This window comes from Dromaius novaehollandiae, chromosome 4 (genome assembly GCF_036370855.1).
Source record: "Dromaius novaehollandiae isolate bDroNov1 chromosome 4, bDroNov1.hap1, whole genome shotgun sequence".
NCBI classification, from domain to species: Eukaryota; Metazoa; Chordata; class Aves; order Casuariiformes; family Dromaiidae; genus Dromaius; species Dromaius novaehollandiae.
In genome coordinates, this window is record NC_088101.1 from 36,797,692 (window position 1) to 36,821,482 (window position 23,791).

At 37.5% G+C, this 23,791-nt stretch overlaps 1 protein-coding gene across 4 annotated transcripts in view; it reads right to left on the bottom strand.

Moving 5' to 3' along the window:
• Window positions 1-459: 459 nt before the first annotated feature.
• Window positions 460-23,791, bottom strand: part of OTUD4 (OTU deubiquitinase 4) — a 36,236-nt gene continuing 12,904 nt past the window's right edge. For 2 of the 4 annotated variants that reach the window (XM_064510769.1, XM_026106176.2), the window contains exons 6-22: window positions 22,478-22,550; window positions 21,935-22,016; window positions 20,986-21,130; window positions 18,856-18,913; window positions 18,363-18,480; window positions 18,063-18,127; window positions 16,490-16,590; window positions 14,856-14,980; window positions 14,534-14,714; window positions 12,772-12,937; window positions 11,269-11,389; window positions 9,114-9,169; window positions 8,478-8,561; window positions 7,702-7,840; window positions 6,057-6,326; window positions 5,304-5,344; window positions 460-3,098 (exon numbers count right to left, since the gene is read on the bottom strand). In XM_064510769.1, coding sequence (XP_064366839.1) covers window positions 1,863-3,098; window positions 5,304-5,344; window positions 6,057-6,326; window positions 7,702-7,840; window positions 8,478-8,561; window positions 9,114-9,169; window positions 11,269-11,389; window positions 12,772-12,937; window positions 14,534-14,714; window positions 14,856-14,980; window positions 16,490-16,590; window positions 18,063-18,127; window positions 18,363-18,480; window positions 18,856-18,913; window positions 20,986-21,130; window positions 21,935-22,016; window positions 22,478-22,550 — 3,061 coding nt within the window. In that variant the 3' untranslated portion in view covers window positions 460-1,862. The remainder of the gene's footprint in view (window positions 3,099-5,303; window positions 5,345-6,056; window positions 6,327-7,701; window positions 7,841-8,477; window positions 8,562-9,113; window positions 9,170-11,268; window positions 11,390-12,771; window positions 12,938-14,533; window positions 14,715-14,855; window positions 14,981-16,489; window positions 16,591-18,062; window positions 18,128-18,362; window positions 18,481-18,855; window positions 18,914-20,985; window positions 21,131-21,934; window positions 22,017-22,477; window positions 22,551-23,791) is intronic. The other 2 variants (XM_064510771.1, XM_064510770.1) reach the window with 2 other exon arrangements.

The window sequence follows — 23,791 nt, forward strand, 5'->3', positions numbered from 1 at the left end:
CTGTCTTAGAAGGTTACAAAGCATGACAAGAAACCTCCGTAAGTATTCATTCATATATATATACACATATATATATATACACACACACACACACACACACACAAACTATAGCCCTCAGTGCTTACTTAGTTCTCAGCCTGAAAAAAAGACACCCTCTTAAAATCCTGAGTACATTCCTGAATGGAAGAGTATTTAGGTTAAAAACAAAGCAAACAAATAAACAAAATCATCACTTACACACCCCACCCAGCACAGCCTTTACTGCCACCATTTCAGACAAGAACCAGAAATGAAGTCTGTGCACCCTCTTAAGTATTTTGCAGCTTACCAATACATTAACTGCTAATTGTTCATACTTCTGTTAGTGTCCACAAGTGGCTGTATCAGCAGAATGAAAACACAGACTTAATGACATTACAAGAGTACCTTCCAATACATAAATATCACTTAGGAAAAAAGTGAAAGGACAAACATTTATTTTAATTAGGGGTTTTGTACACAGCATGCATCTGAAAAGAAATTTTTTCCACATATAACTATCATCACTCAAGTTTCCTGATCAAGGGTGTACAATCTCAGACATTAATAAAAGGGTACCATCACCTCTTACACTAGTATATACAGAGATATAAAAATATACACAACAGTTTATTTTACAGAGCAACAGAGCTGAGTGAATACTGTGCACACTGCACACTGAGTTTGGACAGCTGAACATCCAAACTGCAAAGGCAAGAGGAACACTGCAGAGATCGTTCAAGGGGTCAGAAGAAACAGCAATCAGAATTCTGACAGTGTAAAAATATAAGGCAGAAGCCACTTTCTTCTGAATTCTAGGGAAAAGCAGAGCACACTTGGAGACTATATCCATCTTGTTTTTAAAAAAGTAGTTCCAGCAATGAGTTGTACATGCAAAACACAAATTTGCATCAACAGTGCAACAACAAAAAGAATACTGAACAGTAGCTCATCATACAGACTTAAAAAAAAGAAAAGTAACATGTACTTTATGCATCTCTCCTCACAAAACATCTAGGATTTGTCAGTGCATTAGTGTTAAAGTGGCATTAAAAAAACTTCTGCTATTATAACAGATGCAGAATTATTTTGGAAATGCATAGCATCTACATTTTTATTGTCTTTGTAATTAAGTTGGCATAGGCACCATTCTAGTTGCACCAGCATTAAGAATTCTTGGTGGAAACAGCCATTCCTATCAATTCATACACAGCTATTCTTGACTGCTTGTCTTGATTTTGATTTCAACAAATAAATGCTTTTTAAAATTCAAAAATATACCCTATGAATATTAAAAGAACTATATACAACATACCTAAGACACAAGGTTAGCTCGCTGCCATATGTGTAACACACAGAAGAGAAACATTCAAGTTTGACAGATTTTTGAGATGAAAGGCCTTTGGGTTGGAAGCATATCAAAGACAACAGTGCAGTAGGCTGAGAATTCCTTTAGCTCAGTTCAGAACTAAGGCATTGTATGATAAAATATACATTTATATTTGGTGCAATGTTACCATCAATTTTAGAATCCAGATCACATCAAATGCTATAATTTGTCACTCTAGGAAACACATTTAACCATCTTATATCACAAACAAACCTTTGAGGAAAAGAATTCAAACACTAAACCTATATTATGTTTTCTAATTTGACATTGAGGAAAAAAATGCTAAGCCAAACAAACTTTGTAATCCCCAAGAAACAAAATGCTAGGAGTTCACATCCTCCTGGTCTTTACTCACCAAAACTTAAGACCTTGGGCTTTATTGAAAAGAAAGATATTTTAAACATCTACATCAAATTACTTTTTGCATTTGAAAATTTTCAATTATCCATTCATTCTATGCTTGATGCCCCCTCTGATTATCTCCCAGTGTTGCCCTTCTCCTATCGTTCCTATATGGCCTCCCTCTAAAGTTTCGCTGATACTGGTAGCCTTCATCTCTGCTTCTGCTGGGTGGTCCTTTCCAGGCTTCCTCATTTCTTTGGAACTGGTATCCTCCCCTGCTAGAATAACCCCATTCCAGTCTAGGCCTTCTGCCTCCTCCGTAAGTCTGGTTATAAAATTGCTTGGATCTGCCACTTCTCAGCATATCAGAAACTTCACTTTCATCTTCAGAGCTTTCTTCCTTTGTTCTCTGTGCCCTGCTTTCTGCCTGTAGATTACCAGTACCCTTGGAGTCTCTAACTTTATCAGTCTTCTCCTTACGACTGGGAATGGTATTTTTCAGTTCATTTTTTGGTGGTTCTGCCAACAGTGGTGTAGCAGTGTTTGGCATCACTGCCTGCCTCTCAATCCCTTGTATTTGCGGAGCACGATTTTGCAGCCCAGCTATTGCTTGTTTAGCAGGAGAAGTGGAAGTACAAGTTTGCTCCAACTTAGGTGCCCTGGCCAGAGTTTCATTTGGGGCACCGCAGTCACTGCTTGCACCAGCCACAGGGAGCGGTACGGTGTTGGAGCTACTGCCACCATTAGGCTGTTCTACACAGCTCCCTCCAGGAACCAGAGGGCTGCATTCTTTAGCCAAATACATGTTTGCAGAGGTGCTAGGTATTGCGTCTTTGTCCTCAGGTGACATGACAACATTAGGTCTTGCTGCTGAATTGTCAATAAAACCCTGAACTGGGTACCCATACCAAAAGTGAGGAAAGAAAGGAGGTGCTATTGGAACAGCTCCTATAAAGGGATTGGGTCCAAAGGGTGGTTGTGGGAACATATTTTTCCCTCTCAGGGACTCGTCATAGTTTGTGTGAAGAGCTTGCACTGGAGTCTCCGATTCTACACAGATTTGTCCTTGACTTTCTGACACCTGAGCTGTAGGTATAATCAGAGACAGTGATGGAGACCTATTATCAACCTGTGGACTTTGACCATTGGATCTGGCCTCATTCTGAATAGGAAAGTGCCTGTTTGTTCGTGCAGTTTCATTTTCATTCTGAGTCGGAGCCTCCTGGAACCAGAGGTTGTGCGGATACACAGGAAGGGAAACATTCGGGTACATTCTACAAGCAGCTAAATAGGCCTGATGCAGGGGGTACAAGTAAGAATGGGGTGCCCACATGGGACAGCTGTATGCCTGAAAGACAAAAAAAAGTTTTGGTCTATTGAACATTCACATACATATAATAGCACACAGGTTGTTTACCATTTTGAAACAGTTAATTACAGAAACGAAAGTAACTTTTTTCAGAGTGCCCTCAATTCCAAAGAATTTCTGGGGTTTCAGGATCATGTTCCCATTTTTTGTCTTCCCACCAGATACAGCTGAAAATGGGCAACAGTTATGACTAAGGAAACTTTATCGCACAGTTCCTGTACAGTTAATTTAAAAACATGATGCTGTAAGCCATGTGTCAGTTATATATTTTAAGATATGCATTTCCAATTCACTTTCCAAAAATCACAATTATTAATTTGCAATCTGCCCTACTACCTCACTTTTCAAAATTCCCAGAGGGAAAAAATAATAACAATAAAAACAAAATCATACCATACACACATGTTCACCTCAAAAACAGACCTGCACAGACACCTGAAACAAGGTCACTGTCCCAAGGACAATCCTTAAAGACTGAAACCCTTATTTATTCACGCAACCTACTGATTAGCCTGCTAGAAGTCTTTTCATAAAGTAGGGGTACAGGTTTGATTACTACACAAGATACTTTCCAGATACTAGTGGGAGTCACAGTATGGACACCCAACATTTTTAGCTGCAACTTCTTCTGAGCCATTAGTGAACATGGGTTATGTTAACACTACTAAAGTCATCTACCTCAGGGAGTGACCCCCTTCCATTTCCCCTACCTCCATTTTAACTAACTATCATGCAGTGACTCAGGGTACAGACTTTGCATCCATAGTACATGGACAGCAACTGGCTCAAGAGGGATGTTTTTAATAGTAGCTATAGGATTTTAATAATAGCTGTAGGATGTTTTTAGTAGTACAATGCAAAGGTACACATTTCAGGCCACACAATAGCATGCAAGGCTACTGGAAGCACAAGGTTGTCTAAGAAAATATTTGAGAACTGGGTAGGGAGCAAAGCCCAAAGCTTGGCACGGTCTTGTCTGTGCCACCCACAGAGTCGTCCCTGGAGCAAACTACCGAACCAGACTTTTCTCTCAATGGGAAGCTGTTGGTTCACTCTGAACAAGCAGCTAAGACAGTGTGGATAACAGGGTGACAGCATCTGCAACCAAAGCACGGGAATCCAAAACCTAGTTCCCAGGTAGGTATACCTTTATTTTGTCACCAACCAAAGAGCACAACTACTAAAACATGGTTCTTTGACCAGTAGATGGTGCTGAAGCACCAAAATGACAGACTACATCCTAAATAATACATTCCCAAATATGTGTAGGCTTATGTTCAAATACATTGCAGTGGCACCTGCTGATGACTTTTTCATTTGTTTAACAGAAAATCCGTAAGACTTGAATTAGGTACACAAAGTTATCAAATTAATTTTTATTTGTATGTTATGCTGAATATTTTCTTCCTTCCAAATCTGCTAGTTCTCCTCCCTCCATATGCAGACACCAACAAAGAAAGTCATTACATTTTATAGCCAAAGCCTCATGGAACAAGCCTGTGAGCTTAACACTTTTTCCAAAGCAGTTTACCTGAGAGAAGGGGTAAGAGGACATGGGAAAAGGAATATTTCTATGCGCAGAAGGGAGAAACTAAGCAACCAACCAACCAGCCCTACCAACAAAAACAGAATAAAATGTTGCCTCTTTGGACATTCCCCTCCCCCAAATTTGCACCACATATACACATCAACCACTACTTTAATTACTTATAAGGTTAAAAGTAAAAGACTGTCCTTAACCTGAGTAGGTAGGACAGACATGCAGGTAGCTTGAGGGAATCTTCACAAGGAAAGGTCTGCGATGGCTTTACCAATACACAGACATGGTACAAAGTTAGAGGGCTTTTTCTCTTTTACTCCATACTGCTTCCAAAGTGTCTTCAAACTTACACTGGTTTCTCTGTGAATTTCTAAAGCACAGTTTCTGTTGACGGCATATAGCCTGCTGACTACTAGATAGTTCTGAACACTGTTGAGATACATTTATTTCCATCGACAACGTGAACTAAAACGTGGACTGGTGTCGGGACCCCCAATTAACAGAAAACAATGGCAACTATGGAAGTATTTCAAATTTCAAGAGAAACTTGAAGCATACAGTTGCAGCAAAGTTCTATACTACCAAATACAAGCATATTTTATGGTACTACAAACACAGAAACATAAGTAAGTTTAGAAAGTTACCTTCACACCAAGATTGAAGAAAAATCTAAGAATATTCTTATCTAGGGAAGAAAACAGAAAAATCCATGAAGACCTGTAATATCATACTTCATCTGATACAAGAATTAGTCCCTGCATAAAGTTCCACTGTAGTAAGAGAAAACAAAACCAACACTGGCATTTTAAGCTGCTGCTTGCACATCTTTGATTCCCCCTTTGCCACCGTAAGATTATCTGGAACTTAACTGCAATTCAAATTTCAGTTCTAACAGTTTATGGAACTTACCTTCTAGTTTTTTTAGAACAATTCAGTAAATGTACACCACCGTGCAGTAGACATGGAATGCTCTTAATGCACATATTCTATATTCTTAATATGCCAAAGTCTACATTTGCACAGGCCAGTAAGGAAATGGTTGAACAAGCTTCAAACTTGATTACAAAATAAAATGTTACTTTCATTACTGTATAAGAGAACAGATCTTTGAAGAAAATTCACAAAGCCTCAAGTTATGGTGGGGTAAACTAACAACCATAAACTAATTATATCAGATTTCTAGCCGTAAGCACTTAAAACCACCACAATGTAAATGCACAACTGGAAGAGTGACATCTGTGTATCTTTTCCTCCCCCTCGTAAGTCATGGAAATGCAACAATTAGATGTTTTGACACAGGCTAAGCACACAACAGAACAAGTAAGTTGCCTTTATTCAGGTTTTAAGCAGATCTATTAGGAAAAACGGTATAAGATAGAGACCAGACAGCTTCTCACCTTTAGGCAAGTCCTCCCCAGTATTGCACAGGGAGTAAGAGGGTGCAACAGCTCTTTCTCCCTTTTCACTAAAGGGGAATCCGGGGTATAGTGGATCCTGATAAGGATTCAGAGTCTGAGGCAAAGGCATTAAAGGCTGGTTAACTGCTTGTATCGACACAGGAACTCCAGCAACTGGAGCAGATGTTACCTGAGCCTGGGATACAATAGAATCAGGTCCCGTTGCTGGGGCCGGCATCAATGAAGGAGCAGGTATTTGGGCTGGAATACCTACGGGGGGGGGGAAGAAAAAAAGGGGGGGGAAAACCCTCAAATACATACAGCATTAAACAAGAAAGTGACAGTGGGAAAGCAAGCTTCAAAAAGGGGGGGGGGGGAAAAGGGGGAAGAAGTATTCAGGGAGACAAAGGAAGAAATACTTGAGACAGGAAGTTATAAACAAAGGAATATTTGGCTAAATGCAGAGAGTAGTTTTCAGAACGAGTGAAACAGTTAAACTTCCCAGAAATAATTAAACCCTTCCCATACTTTTTTTAAAAATATGAAAGCCAGAGAGAGAGAGAGAGAGAAAGAGAAAGAGAGAGAGAGAGAAAGAGAAAGAGAGAGAGAGAGAAAGAGAAAGAGAAAGAGAGAGAGAGAGAGAAAGAGAGAGAGAGAGAGAAAGAGAGAGAGAGAGAGAAAGAGAAAGAGAAAGAGAAAGAGAGAGAGAAAGAGAAAGAGAGAGAGAGAGAAAGAGAAAGAGAAAGAGAAAGAGAGAGAAAGAGAAAGAGAAAGAGAGAGAAAGAGAGAGAAAGAGAAAGAGAGAGAAAGAGAGAGAAAGAGAGAGAAAGAGAGAGAGAAAGAGAAAGAGAGAGGAAAAAAATTAAAGAGGGAACTGAAGCTTGTGTATGCATGTTTACAATTCTGGTTCAAACTTGTCACTTACAACCAACTCTGAATCTGAGATCAGATTACCTGGGCTACGCATCCTCTGTCACTGATGCAATCAACCCAAGTATGTCTGGATTATTACAGTAACTAAAGTACCATGTGAACATGCTATGCTGACTCCAAGGCCACTTCTTGTACAGAAACTTAACAGAGGGATAAGATACAGCGCCTGACCCAGTCAGCAATATTCAATCTAAGCTAATTCCACACATCAAGAGACACATAGAGCACAGAGAAAGCATTGCACTGCTTTTGCGACAAGTGAACTGAGGTCCAAATGGACTCATTAGCTCCACACATGCCAGACCCAAGCAGAGTCCCTAGTGACTTGAGAGGCTTAGTACATGCGGCATGGAATACAAACACGGAGCCAGTTTCAGTATGTTGAAAACATGCTCCATCTCAAGCAGGTTCTCAGAATAAGCCCCTCAAAACTCAAAGCTATCCCACTCGGGGAAAAAATAGGTAGTTGTGTATTCATCTCTCCTCCACTTTCAGATAAGGAGTCAGGTGAACTATATATATGGGCAATCAAAAATCTACTAAAACTTTCACAAGCTTTGAGCAGTGAGTAACTACATTCCTTTAGATGGTTTGCCTTTGGGATGTGAAGTTACTTGAAATTATGTCTCCTAGAGGCATTTTCAGTTTAACAAGATAGTTAAACACGCTTCAGGGATAGCCGTTTCTGAAGTACACTAATGTTTCTTCAAACCTGGCGGTCCATAGGTTGTTGGCTCACTTGGCCAAGCTGGCACAATGGCTGGTACAGAAGGCACTGTTGGAGGCAAATGCACCTCAGAAAAGATTGGTGAGGGTGCTGGAGTTGCACTTGGTAAGCATTCTGTCAGCTTCTATGAAAGCAAAAAGATCATGTGAAATTATTCTAAATTAGCATTGTTTGTGAGCCCTAATGAGTCCAACTTATACCAGTAAAGGCTGGATGAGCCAGCATTATCCAGACTACCACCATCACAATAGCAAAATACCAACTAGTAATGCGACGGGCTATACACAAGAGATTTGAGATATGTCAGGCAGCTGCATGAAGAACTCTGCACTGAGCTCTATCCAAAATGTGCCTGTACCACAGACAACCATCAGTTATAACAACCCCACAAGCACCAAGTTTAGTCTCTCTCAGCCGAAAGAAAAGCCACCCTCACAAACTATTACTAATGACCTCAGGGAAAGCTGAAAAAGGAAAGGTAAAGAATTTAAAGTAAAAAGCACTGTTAACTTATAAGAAATATATGAAATATCCCCTCTCAGAAAACAAAGGATACACAGTTGCCTTTGCCATGGTTTGTCCATTTACATTGGACATAACAGATTCGTAACTGTAAAGTGGGGCATTTTGGTATTATCACCACAGAAATTAGTACATAATTAAAACCCAGTATTAATAACACATACTTGGCTGTGATGAAGTTCCCCTTTGTCTGAAGTCTCCTGACTGGAAAACTTTGAAATTAAACAAACATTTCTTACTTGTTCAGCAAGAATCGGAGAGTCTGTTTTCACTTGTTCCAAAGGAGATGAAGCTTTTGGATAACTCTCATCTTGACTATTCTTCTAGAGCAAAGTTAAAAACAGACATAGCTAGTCTAATAACGAAATTTGTTTTTCAAAGACATATTCAAGGATATTAAAACATACTATATAAGATGTGGGCTAAGCACCCAATCATTGTTATGCTAGTGTAACATTTTGCTTGTTGAAAGGGCAGCAAAGATAGAGAGCCAACAAGAGGCCATGAATCTTCAAAGTTCAGAGATCATGGTCTGTTAGCATAGTAGCTATTAGTAAACCTCAAATCTTCTGTGGTCTAATCACACTTAAGGCACAGACTGTACTAAGTAATTACAAATCTAGATTCATAAGTGCTCTTGATAGCCTAGATTTGAGAACTAAGATTGCACAGAAAGACCACAAGTATGGGTTAAAGGGGCTGAGGAAAGCTGACAGCAATACAAGCCTCAAATCTTAGAAGTACTTCACTAAAAGCTGTAAAGCAGCAGCAGCAGTCACAGCTCGAAAGGCAGCTATCGCTCTGCCAATCATGTATCAGAGAAGCAATAACAAAAAAAAAATAAAATGAAATTTAGCTCTTTTCTTTAAGATTACCTCAGATGAATTTGGCTCAAGCTTCTGACTTAAGTGGATCTGCCTGGAATTTGACTCTGTAACACCAAGACATAACCTAGTAAATGAACCATTATACCACTTATGGCTATTACAACTTAAGCCAGCTAAAGTTTGTCTTTCCAAAAATTAAACCTTCAAAATAAAATCTACCTCAGCATCTATTACTTCAGAAAATATAAACTTCAAATTTTTTTCCAATATCAAATGATCCCAAAATTACCAGTTGTTGGGGCAGCAACTTAGAGCAACTACTCTAACCAGGCTTTTCAAAACTCTGCATGAATTCTGTAATGATGGTTGTTATCTATTTTGGTGATGCCTGGGGGAAGCGAGAAAGAAAATCATCTTTGTTTTAAACACATACCATTCATCCTACTTCCCTCCTAGTGAAGGAGAAATAAATTTGTACTTTGATTCAAGTGAAAATGTTTCAATTTGTATTTCCATATTCAAGTGCTAAGATAAAATAAGTTTAAAGTCTTGTTTACTTTTGACTGCATAAGAGTAGGATCAGTTTAGAATGTTTCAACATTCCACAGATCTAGAAAGTTTTCAGACCGATATAAGAAGCTTAATTTCTCAAGCACCAGCAAATACTGGGGGGGAAGGGAGGGGTGTTAAAAAACAAACCAAAAGAAACAGTCATGGCATAACCTTCATATGATAAGATAAGATATGTACAAGTTTTTCCACTTTCTAAGCTAGGCTCAAATCTGGTAACCCCTGCTTGTCCATCAATCAAATTTTTCCCCACTCATACGTTTAATAGTAGCTGCATATGCATTTTTTAAAAATTAGTCTATGCACTGTCACTGTAACACAGACTACACTGTAAATTAAAACAATGTTGATTATGAGAAATTACTGCCAACTCCCCAAGGACCTACTGGGGTCTCAAGACATTCAGAGGAAAATGCAGTTCATTCCTTCAAGATTTTTAACCTTTTAACCTTCCAGAAGCAAAGCAATCAAGAGCATCATAAAACCATAGAGAAAGGAATATGTGCTATGCAAGCCAGTAAAATCTGTCATGATGCTGTGGTAAAAACTTTCCTCTAGATAAACACTCTTTTTGGCATGACAAATGAAAACTTTTCAGAGGTCTGAAGAATGAAAAATAGGTAACATCAGCCCTTGTGCAACCCTTCAAGAAAGCATTATGTCCTGTAACAGAGACCAAGGAAGCAAGAGTGCCATAAAAGTGCAACAGGAATGCCTCTGCTTTTACTGGACAAAGAGATAAGGTGAAAAAGATTTAAAAAAATACAACACAAAGAGAACAGCTGCTACAAGGAGGCCAAAGAGTTCGAATTTTATTTAGTCAGAAAAAAAAAATAGAAGCAGCTAAAACCAAATTTAATGTTTAGATATGGCAAAACTGACAGGACAAGAAAAATAAATAAATACAAAAATACCATCAGCTGTATTTGGCAGGAATTTATTGACTACCTGCCAACTACCCAAAAGCTATGGATTTCATCTATTACTGCCAGGTTCCACTTCCTCACAAAAGGGGAAAAGCTTAGAGTCAAAGAAAACTAAGGAGAGTTTGAGGGGGCGGGGGGAAAGATGAGAAAACCCAAACAACTTTTGACCATTCAAAAGCTATTTTACTGTAAATTTTTTTTTTGGGGGGGGGGGGGGGCACCTCTTGAATACACATTCTCCTCTCCCTCTTCCTGTAGCATTTTATGCTAATTTTTAACCCTGCCACATTGAAAACTCTAACCCACTTTTCCTCTTAACCGACTTCAGAAAGCACCCTTAATACTCCTCCACTGGCCCTTTGTCACACTCACTCCAGTTTCAACAGGATCCAATGTATGGTGGCTCTGACAGCCTTGCATTTTGGCTTTTCATTTCCCTCTTCCACTACAAAAATCCCAAGGAGGGGCCTGTTCTCTCAGCCATATTCACAAAGCAGAAAATCATGCATTTTTTTCTCCCTTAAGCACACCTTTGCTACCTTGGGGCTGGCTTAGTTGAACACAGTGTTCATTTTCACCTCACTGGCTGAACAGATCATGCCTCATCTTGAGTAAATTCAGGAGCTGACAATTAAAAACAAAACTAAAACAAAACAAACAAAAAACCCAAGCAACACTTGTTCTGAAAATATTTATTTTTACATTACCTTTATTCTTCTGCTCTTCCACTTCTGCAGTCCACTTGGTGTTTCTTCTCTCATTATTTGAGAACTTTTTCTGGTTGAAGTTATCTACAGTCTGTGTAGCAGCTTGACAAACTGACTGATTCTAAAGAAGTTGACAAAGTAGAAATGAACGTTTTTTTAAAAAAGCCTGATGAAACTTTGCCATCATCTGATATGACACTATTATGCCTTCATCACACACACATTTCTCTTGTTGATATGCAGGAGGAAAAAAAAAGTCTTAATCGGTATCACTCAGATTCACCTCATTCGTTGCTAAATTTCAAGGGGTCTCCTTTAAAAGCATTCATATCATTACTTTACAAAATAAATAAAGAAAAGCTTTACTCTACTTTGAGACAATTTCCACTTTAAAATTGCAGCCTCCTTCTGCGGGTGCACACATATAGCACACTTAACCACAGCCCAGAGAGAGACTGAAGCCTAAGGGAGGGAACTGACCCTAAGTCTGCTCTTTGCAGAGTAGAAGAGCTCTACTTTTCTCCTCAGTTACACTATACAAGTAAATTGCTCAAGAACTTAAAGACTCAAAGTAATTTTTACAAAGCAAGACATTTAAGGCTCATCTTTTACCTGCAAGCTTTTCCCCAGCCTGGCTCTCATTTCCGTTTGGCCAGGGATTTAAATCCAAAGAGCCCCACACATTTTCAGAATAAACCTATGTAGACCACAACTGTTTTCCCCAGAGGATATGCTCCCTGGATGTACAGAAACTTTCATCTGCCTTAAAAACCTAACACAAGCACAGGCATCAACAAAATAATCCATCAAAATCTAAAAGCTAAATCCTTCCCTCAGTTAAACATAAACAAGTCTATTGAAGCCAGCTGAGCTCCACAGTAGAAAAAAGGAGCAAGTTTGACCCAAAAAATTTTCATTTATTATGACACCATGCAAATTCTCACACCAATCAGTTTTCAGGCTAGAAAGAAAAGTCACTTATAGATAAAACAGGTTTTATGTGAACTAAATAAGAAACAGTCATCTCTGATACTAACTCAAGACCACATTGCCATTTACTGAGCTACTTCTTAGCATGAAGCTGTACTTCAGCGCAAGTTCTGCCCTCACCTTTAGATCTAATCCTAGTACACAAGGAAAAGGCAACAGCTAAGCTGATTCTACTCTCACGTAGAGGAGTGCAAAGCTTTCCAAAGACAGAAGCAACATGAAGACAAAAAGCTCATGGCTTCGAAAGCTCTTATTTCTACTACATTTTGGTGCCTAAAGAACTGTGTAAGGTGGACACTAATTATTCACAAAGGAAGCAAAAAGTTCATGTCTTGCATTAAATATATAGAGTATTGCGGATGCACATATTTCTGCATAGAAAGAAGTGTGAAGAGAATACCCTTTAACTTTGCAGTTACACTATAATGCAAGAACAGCAAATCAAAAATTCCTAATTAATGGTTCAAGGATATTTAAGAAAAATGCACTGTTAATTACAGTCAAAAAGCATACATTAGAAAGCGCAGGAAAAGCTTGTTCATCCCTCTGCTGAATCTCATAAAGTGAACGAGATTCTTCTATAGCCTGCTTCTCCCTGCGTTCCTCTGGAGACAGGCCAAAGTAGTTACAATCTCTGTTACTCTGGTTCAGATCCTCGGTTCTCTCACGATCTGGTTTTCTGTAAAGAAAGAATTAAGACAGGATCACTTTGTCAAAGAAATCCAATTACCACCTAGTATCAAACAAACATAACAAACTCAGGATTAAGAAGGAAAAAAGAAAAGACAATTAATTATACGGCATTACTTATGTGATTCTATACGCACCTAAATCACTTTCTCCCTATTGCAAGTTAAAACAAAAGGAAAAAAAAAATCCATGATTTATTCCATTTGATACTATTTGGAAAGACCGTAAAGCAAACTAAGTATTAGATCATAGTTAAAGACCAAATCCCTACACATCAAGTGATCTAATGCATTTCCGTGTTGAGAACAGACCACCCCCCTGTCAGCTATCCATGGCCACACAAGAGAAAGTTGGGAAAGGAGATTTATGTAAATATAAGGAAATAAAGGATTTCTGTAAACACAGGGGAAAATGCATTATAGTTTTCAAATGTCAGAAGCATTACTATACAAAGTTAACAAAAATTAATGTTTGAGCTTTCTGAACTACTTAACTGAATTTTTTAGGATACTTATGCATGGGGGGGGGAGGGGGGGGGAGCACCATTACAGAAGTGGCAGTCTCAAAAGATACCCCAGCATCCTTTATTCCATCTGGAGTTACAGTGCAGAAGAGTGGTCAAATAGACCGTAAAGAGTTTGTGTTTGTATCCAAGTACAGAACAGTCTGTTAAACAGGACTGAAGGAGGGTGGCAATAATGAGGACAACCTTTACTGCAGGAGCACAATGAAGAAAGAAGTCACTACCATCAACTGTAGGGAAAATGCTATTCTCATATTCCTTCCAAAAATCACTCTACGCACTGCTTTGTCTAACATGCGATTAAAGCTGAATCCAAAGTATTATTTAATAGTACATCATAAAAGAAGGTAGACCAGAAACTTTCCAGTCTACTGCAGAAATATTTCCTTCTGATAAAGCCATGAAATCAAACTGTATTGAAGGGTTTACTTCAGAGTAAAGTATCTTAAATTATATACTCAGTATTTTGATTTTAGTTCAGTACTACAGGCTAACAAAGAGTAGCCATTCCACACAACACAATTAAAACAAAAAAGGGCTTCCTCTCTGAGCATTCCCCAGCTAATCCAGATGAAAACTGAAATGACTCTATCAATAGTGTCTCTTCACATAGCAACTGCAAAAGTGACACGAGTACCACGTCTAACATTCTAGCTAGCTATCAGCCATAACAGGTATCAGCTCTCTGAAGTGGAGGGCAGATCCTAGCCATGCCCAAGAAGTGCTGCATTCAGTCACCGCTTCAGCCGCAACCAACATCCATCCCAAAAACAACATCCACCTTCCAAGAAGGAGCAGTCTTGTGCACAGTGGAGGGGCTCCCAGGGAGACGCTGCCAAGCAAGAAAGTAAGTGGGAGCTCATGATAGCTGCAATTTTGAAGGAGATTAAAAAAAAAATTATTTTTCCTGTTCTTATATGTATTCTTAAGGACTCAGAACACTAATGAATTCATTAGCAACATATTTCAAAACAGCATGTGGGAAGCATCTGAAACAGGCACCTGGGCTGCAAGAAGGTTGGCTAGAGTCCAAGATAAGGAAGATGTTATTTGTGGTTTTACCTTACAGTTTGGCAAGGATTCCTGCCTAGAGCTTTCTGCTCAGTTGAGGTCTGATGAGATTGGGGTCCAGAACATAAGAACTGATGCTGCCTGGTTCCCACAGTATGCTGAAGTCGAGGAGGTAGTGCTGACTGGGGTTTTATTGGCTTGCTTTGATTCTTTGGCCCTCTGCAATCTGCATCTGTGATACAGAGGTGGAAAAAATAGAATATTGAGGGTTTTTTTTTTGGGGGGGGGGGGGGGTTGTTTTGTTTTTAAACCCCTACAGGACAAAACCTCTGACAATAAGGATTCCCTCACTGAAAGACAGGTACAATCGTACCAGGCTGAGCATTCTGTCCCCATGTTGGGAAAAACTTTTTTATCTTCTTCCCTGGCACAGTGTTCCAGCCCTCCATAGGAGAGGTTTGTGGAAGAGGTTTAAGGCTCTTCAGTGAGACAGCATGCCTACAAAACAAGGGGGGGGGGAGAAGGAAAAATAAGGAGGAGGGGGGGAAAGGGGAAAAAAAAAAAAAAAAAAAAAAAAAAAAAAAAAAAAAGATCTTTAATACCAGATTAAGGCTTGCAAAAATTAATACACGTTTATTAAAACAGATGGATCTTTTCATTTTTGAAAACATTACATTCAAAATCCTTTGTTCTTTATGATTAAACTCAAGCAATGAATAAAACAAGAATAAATGCTGATTTTTTTTAATTACAGAGTCTGATAAAATTATGCAAATTTAACCAGTATTCCACAGGACATAGATTCTCTATGGTAATAAACATATACCAAAATGAAAGTTTGTTGGCTTTTTTTTTGTAGGCAAAGAGTGGAGCTCATCAGTTATTACTTGTGAAATGAATATTATAATGTCTTCAGGACAGACAGAAAAGGAGAGCAATCATAGAAAAGCGACATACACTCAACAGGCAAGTTTACCACAAATACCGCAACAGATGTCAAGACTGAAAACCATTATATTGGTGTTTTATATTCCAGAGCAACAACTGCATTTTTAATTGAGGATACTATTAGGAAGTCCAAACAGCTGTTTACATTATTTGAAGTGACAGCATTCAGTTCTATAATAGATGGTCCAACCCAGTTCCACTCCAATTTAAAAAGGCAACAGTGTGCAATGCAACTTTCTATTCTTACAAAATTTTCAGCTTTCTTACAGAAGGCAGTCACATAAGATTAACTGGCATCTTTCCCCTTCCTGCATGTACCCTGCCTGGAAGCATCTCCTCTTCCTGAACTACATGGTTAGATATCAAATTCAGCTGCTTTTATTTTGCCCAAAAGAAGAGAGTCACAGAACTTACAGCAGAGTTCAAGATCACTCAAACCCACATTCCCCACCCCCCCACACACACCCCAAAACACACTCCCCTTTAAACAGTTAGTTTGCCCTGAGGTAGCACAAAGCAACAGCACTGATCTAAACAGCAACTTGGCACCCTCTGTATGAAATCAGACAGAGCTAGTCATCCAACAGAGAATGCGAGGTGCTTTCACAGGCCTTTTAACATGAAAAGCTTGCCACAAATCTAGCATCTAATTATTAAACACAAAAAGGAACACTTAATTAGGATAGCGTCAATCTGTTTAAGTCTGGAGCTTGTGCAGAAAATGCTAGCTTAAGGGGTTTTTTGTTGTTTAAAGAAGAAAACCCATAATAATGTAGTTACCAATCTACTCTGCAAGTAATATGCAGACTGCATGGCAGTAAATATTCTATATACATAATAAAAAACAGACCTTCCTTTTCCTTTTTTTCATATATTGTTTCCTAACAATTTTGTAGTAGTACTGCTTCAAGTAATAAGTCAATACGTATCAATGGCTGAAATTAACTCTGAACTAAAGTAACACTACCCGTACCAAGGTACTGGTAATTGGCACTCTTTTACCAAAAAGAAAAAAAACCCCACACCGAAAAAACACAGCAACAAGAAAACCACACTTACTTTTCTCCAAGCTCTTCTACAAATACAACAACTGGACCATTCTCTGAGCAAACTTCTTGAATATGAGCATTATAAAATTTCCCATTATGGTCTAAGCGCACCTAGAGGAAAAAATAAAGGAAAAAAAGAGATTAGGTTCAAAGAAAATGAAAATTTGAAGCTATAGGCAACATTAAAAATAGATGTTTTCCTCCAGGTAACAGAAGGCCCAAGAAACAAACACCAAGTAATTCAGTAAATGTATCAAAAGCAAACCTTCAATCCATAGGAAAAAAAGAAAAAAGAAAGAAAAACAAACAGAGAGCTTTCCTGACAACATTACTTAATGAAACAACAGCTTTCAAAACTACATGAAACAGTTTAAAAGATATGCTTTACCAAAAATACCTTCTCTTAGAATAAGTCCCAAAGTTTCTTCATTAAAATCCAGGCAAAGTTTAAAAAAAAATTGTGCACACGCACGTACAAGTGTGCCATATATATGTATCTCCTCTACAAAGAGCAATCTTTCAGAAGTTACTCTTCAGAAACTTTTTTTTTTTTTTTTAAGAAAAGAAATTTTGTTCATACATGGCCATAGTGTTATTTGTCTATAAAAACTAAACATTCAGTGTTCTTCTGTTAAAGCTACAAACTGAAATGGTCCTCATGCTGCATGACACGGACCACAAGCCTAATTTGAATATCTACCAACAGTATTACTATTAATGTAAGAATATTCAACGTCCTAGAAAGAACCATAATTAGCTAAGTGCAAACAGTTTAGTTAACACACCTGAAGAGTTTAATCTAGAATTTGAGCACTATGGAATTCAAAGGGACATCTTACTGCTTATTTCTTCTTACAAATATTACATACCCCAATTTTTAATAAAAACTAAAGAGAAATTGCGTCTGTACATAGCAGATAAGAGAGGGTCATAGGCAAAGCACACTTTTGCTGTTTCTTTTTGACACATTCTTTCAACATTTCAGTAGGAAGAAGCCCCCCCAAAAATCACAAGAGAACTTCAGAATCTGCAGCAGCTAAAATGAGCTGTAATTCTTTGAAAGTAATGAGATTAGAACAAAGCCACTCTCAAAATAATCATCTCCAGAGCTCAACATCAATACATTGAACTATGATAACCATTTTGGTCCCTCTGAAGAAAAGCTTTTATGATAAAAGGTACTTTTGAACTAAATGAACTACCTCAAACGCACCTACTTCCCATACAGGGGCTAGCACTCTACAGCATTCAGCAAGGATATACAGCACCAGAAAGCCCACACATACTTGCTTGCTTATGCTTAAGCTTATGTCCACAGTCATCTTATTTAACATAACTCTTGCAGTTAAGCACATGACTTTCTATACATCAAAACTGTAATGATCAGATTATGTTCTCCAACACCCCTCTCTTACATGTATGCTTCAAATCATGAACACTGTTGAATGCTATGTAATGAATATATGTACAGTTGAAGACAAGCAAAAATATTTAGGAAGAAATAAAGATGATATCAAAACTGTTAACCAGGATGGGAAAAAAAAATGGCATCTCTAACAAAACTAAAATGCAATATTACTTACTTTACATTTATCTCCAACTGAGTATTGCATGCCAGCAGCAATAGAAAAATCTTGTTTTTGCTGATCTGTAAATAGATTAGCAGAAATATTACGGTTACATTACATATACTAAAAGAATTACTTTAGTGATGTAGTTAAAGTGAAAACCCCAGTAGTTTAGGCTCTATATCTGCACAATGACCCACATGAGGAATACCCATGCCTAAATCCAAACTGCCATTTACATCAGTGTGTTCTAAAAGGGCTCCACTTTAGGTATCAGCTTGCAAAAGATGTTACTTTAAGTATTCACTTACTTACCCCATTTGGATTGTAGCCAAACATCATATTCAACATTTCTGTAAACTGATGGGTTGAGTGATTTAAGAACTTTTTTAGGCAAGACCAAGAAGGAAGGATTCCCATTGCTCTTAAGGTGCTGTATGAAACAGAACAATGTGCTAGAGTGGTCAATTACATAAATATTTACAGCTTTCCATTTATGAATCACAGCACTCAAGCTTTAAATTGAAATACAAAGAAGCTGAAAGTATACACAAGCATAAAGAGCTTTAAAAAAATAATTCGACATGATTCCTTTAAACATATCAGAACAAAATTAAGAACTAAACATCAATAAAAAGGATACTTCTGACACATCAAATACAAATGTTACTTTTCAAAGAACTAAGTTTTAAAATATTGCATGTTAGGAAAATTAGAAACTCAAAGTTCTCACAAACACTAAGCACTGAAAAAGTATAGCAGAATACAAGTTGTTTGGGAGAAAATAAATCTTAACACATAAACATACCTTTTTGCCAGAAAGAGACTTTAATCCGTTCATATCACTAACTGTTGTAGCTTTACTTCTGTAAAAGGACAGAAGGCGCTATGGTAGTATAGGATTACAAAGGATTCAAAATCAGGTAAGAAATATCTTGAAAGTGGATAAAAGTATTAAACCTACCCTTCTTTTCATATTTTTCCACACTAAATGCTTTATAAAACATTCTCATCTCTTTAGATGAAAAAGCTAAGTTTAAAGCAACTACATTACTATACCACATATAACTAAGATTTTTTTCTAAGCACAAAGTTGTATGATATCTAATTTATATGGACCTACCTAGCCATCAGTTAGGAAAAAAAAAAAAAAAACCCCCACACACAAATACTCTCTCTAAAAATTTTGCAACTACATATAAAAGCACAGAAGCCAACCACAGAAGAAACCATTAAAAAAAAAAAAAAAAAAAAAAAAAAAAACCACACCCCACACAGAAAAACCACCACACTCACCCACCCTCTCTTTATTAGTTAACTTGAGTCAGGCCATTCTCTCTTATTTTCTACACCTGACATCACTGGAAAATTGCTTTCCACAAAGAAGAAAAGTAGTATTCCCTACAATGGCAGTTCCCTACAGCAGCATTAACTTCTCCCAAACCAAAATAGCTTCTTAATTTTTCAATTATGCTTCTATTAAATGTAACTTTTATAAAATCAAAGACATCTTCTTCCAGAAAATTAGCTGATAAAAGAAGCTAAAGTGAACTAAGACATGCAAAAAGTATAAGACTTCACAAATATAGCAAAATGTTTGTAATTTGACTTAAGTAGGTCAAGAGTCACACACACTAGCTCTTACATCATAAAGATATATCATTTAAATCAAAAACATTAAGTCTGATATTCTCAAGTGAGTCTATGACCTTCTTTACAAAGGTGCCATGGAGGTTAGCAGTGCATTTTCTTAAGAATCCCAATAGTGATACAGAGTAGTGCTACTGTATATGAACCCCAGGGAAGCTCCAAGAACAGAAAGGAACAAAGGCTTCCACACACTGACATTTAACTACAATAATTGTTCCTGTAGGCAGAAATATTTTGTATTTTAACTGGAAAGGTTCCTTAGTATTCTCCCTCTCCCCACCCAAAGAAAAAAAAAAAAGAAGAAAAAAAAAAAAAAAGGAAGTTAATCCCTTTCCTGAAATGGGTTTTGTTTCTGTGGTAATTTCCAACAGCTTTCCCTTTCATGGTTTTTCAGTATGAGGAAAAAAAATAAAAATAAAATAACACACACAAAAACAGCTCCCAAGGTCTCAAAATCCTTCTGCCACATGCCACACCGCACTATAGCAAAGCCCACAGAAAGGGCTTTAAAGGTTTTCAGCAAGTAAAGGGGGCATGCTGCACTAGCATAGCACAACTTCCACAGCATTTCACACAAGCCAGAATTTTAAGATTAGTATTAGACAACAGAAGAAAAACTGCTAATATGTAAATGCAAAATTGCCAAAGTAAGCGTTATTATGCAACATAGAAGCAATCAATAGGCCAAAAACTCAACTAGCTGGAGCATCCAGGCCCAGCAAAAGAAATATAAACCCCTGAACATACTCGCTTTATAAAGATCAAAAGGGAACAAAATGGAGCAAGCTACATATGCATTTATCCGTTAGCTAAATCCAAGTGCCCTCTCTACAGCAGGCATTTCAACCTTCAAGATGTGGAAGCAACACTAGAGTTACAAGAATCTAATCCAACTTTTCAGTTACAAGAGCAAGCCAAGTAATTCTCTTGGTGTTACCATGCCCAACCGGCATACTGCCAATTCTTCCAGGGGATTCTGCTGTTTTAAACAGGAAGAGGGCCACGTTGCAATGGCAATATTCAGTGTCAATATTCCATTATGTAAAGAGACCCAAAGCCAGACTGCAGAAGAAAGAGAGGAACTAGCATCCTATCCTTAGGTACAGTGAAGTGAAGATTATGTATTTCATTCTTTCATTGTTTTAACCTCTTCTTTTTGTGTTTCTCCTCTTAATATTTTTAAATGTTTTCAACCCTGTTAGATTCTACTACCCACCATAAATTCAAAGAACATCTTTAATGTGCACTGTTCACAGGCACCTTACTTTAACATTTAAATCCCAGTTACCTGTAGTTGTCATCGTCTGAATCTGAAGCAGATACTTCACTGCTATCATTACTTTCCTCTGTCACATCAACAGCACTAAGCTCTGCTATGATTTGCTTTACATCTGTATCAAATACCTTTTCATACAGCAGTTCATATAGAAGAGCTGGGGAAGGGGAGGAGAAAGAAAGGGCAAAATCAATTACAAGGTAAATGGGATTTTACACCACCATTATGGAGACATTTCAAATTATTTCAATTAGGAAAAGCAAGATTTTTAACTATTAGCTGAAACAATGAAGGCATTAAGAGCCCAAACAGCTGCAGCTGCTATCATTAAATGGGTATGCATGCAACTACTAGAAATCAGGTCTCAATTGGCCCCAACATTATAACTGGATTAGCATATGGGCAAACTTTTCATGAAGGATCAGAACCCATGCTTCTGTAGTGGGTGTCACAGTGGCTCAAATCTGCTTAGGACTTCTTGGGCATTGCTTCAATATAGTAAAGAAAACAATAACCTATGAAGATGGTGGGGAGGGGGGTTGTTTGGTTGTTTTTTCGCACATGCAACTCCCAGGATTTCTGTGAGAAGCTGCATACACAAAGAGGATTTTAAAACAGTCTGAAGTACAAAATTAAAACCAGAACATTAACCAGATACAATGCAACAGATTAATATAAACAAAAATTTTGGTGAACTAATTTTATAAAGTACTCAAAGAGGCAAATAAGTCTTTTCCTTTTTGTATCTATCTGCTTTATCATGACTCAAAATCATGACATGGTAAGAATTCAAGACTTGCAAGATCATACAATCATTGACAATTCAATTAGAAAATAAAGCTACACTGAAGTGGCAATAAACCTTCATACAGAGTCTTTTCTCTCCAACTGAAGTCTGACAGGGATCATTTTGAAGATTTTTGGTGAAAATACACACTTAACTAACCAACACAATACTTACACTGGCAGAGAGCAGCTCTTTCTGAATACTCTATGGGATAAACAATATCATAGTGGTTTCCATTTGAGAAACACAGCAATACCTTAAAAAAAAAAAAAAAAAGAAAGGTTTTGCATCTTACTTCATTTTTAGTAGGAACAGTACTTTTAAAATGCAATTTAATGTGCCAATAGGCTTTGCTGAATTTCAGTATCTCAAAGTATCAATAAAACACTACCAAAATTTTTAGTGGGTGTCCTTTAAACCCAGTCAAAAAGAATTTAATATGAAGGTAACTATGTGAGTCAGCATCACTAGTATTTTTTAAAACAGAATTTTACATTATTATGAAGGTATACTACACCCCAAATACAGAACATTTATTTAAAAAGAATGGCTATACAAATCAACAGAATAGTTACCATAAATATATACAAAAGAAATAGTTTAAATTGAATTCTCAGAGCATTTCATTGTATTGATTAATAAGTTTCACATTAAATTATTTGCTGTTAATTACAATAGTCTTAATTCAATCTTTCAAAATAGCCTTAAATATTTTACCTTATCAGAAAAGCCATTTTCAGTTACATGTGAAGGAGAAGCATTTGGTTCCCGGTAGATTATGAAATCTCTCCTAAGAAAAAAAAGTACTAATTAAGAATTCACATAAAAATACATTTCAGTAAAAACTAAAACATTACAGTCAAGTTCGAGGAACATGCATAACCGTAGAATACAGTTACTGGGAAAGAATACTGAAGAATATTAGTGTAACTGTCTCTGGTCAGAAAAAGGTTTACTTCTGTGAAGTGTTGTGTGTTCTCAAAAGTTCAAACAGCAAAATATTTACATTTGACAATACCAGTGTTTTGCATCATGCTTCCACTTTTCTGTGTGTGAAGTTTCTGGGCAATACTATATCTTCTATGATGCACCTCAGCCTTCCTTCACACAAAGGGGAGCCCGTGGTGCACCACAGCAGTTCTCAGCTAACAACATCACAGAAAAGACTTAGTATAGATGCAGCTAATAATGACTAAAATACAGAATTTGTTTTTGTTCAAGCTATTTCTACTCCTCTCTCCCTGTCCAAGCATTAAAACTGCTTGTAAAGTTGCCATTCTATATTTTTACCCCCATATTTAGTATCCTCTTTTTTCTTACTATACCAGCATTTTTTGTCTTTTTCCATTTTCAGTGGAGAAACTTCTAAAAGCACTTGTGCAACAGTACAATCATTATCAGTCCCAACTCTGCAACATTTTCAGATACATAGTTTTTGATATAATTCATTTTTGATTGTTATGTCAGCTTTTTAAAAGGATCCTATGTAGTGTTCCTAGAACATTTGCATATTATTCCATTTGCCTCAATTTGGAGCTGGATTCTCTTGCACTGTCCCAAAAATCTTTCTGTAACCATTCCCAGCACAAGAAAGATGAAAGTTTAATTCGTACAAAGCAATGAAACACCTCAGAAAAGAGCAACAAAGAAGTCAGTAAGGTTGAGCAGAGAGTTCAGTGTGTTTTTACTGTAGCCAAATACATCAGCCTACTACACTAAAATATGCTAGCATGACATGCACTGAGCCAATGACAAATAAAATACACTACTAAAATCGAAACAAATAGAGCAGCATCCGTGAAGACAATGGCTCCGCAATCCTGAAGAGATTCACATTTTGCCATTTGGAAATCCACTAGAACAAAGAGGAGGTTGGTTTTAATCAAGAGAACCAGGAAATGCTGGCACTCATTCTGATAGTTGAGCAAATCATCCAGGCTACATCTGTACTAGCAAATTAAACATGCCTGAGAGCCTTCCTTGGCTTTGAGGCCAGCTAACAGGGAATGGCCCACCTCCCAAAGCAAGTTC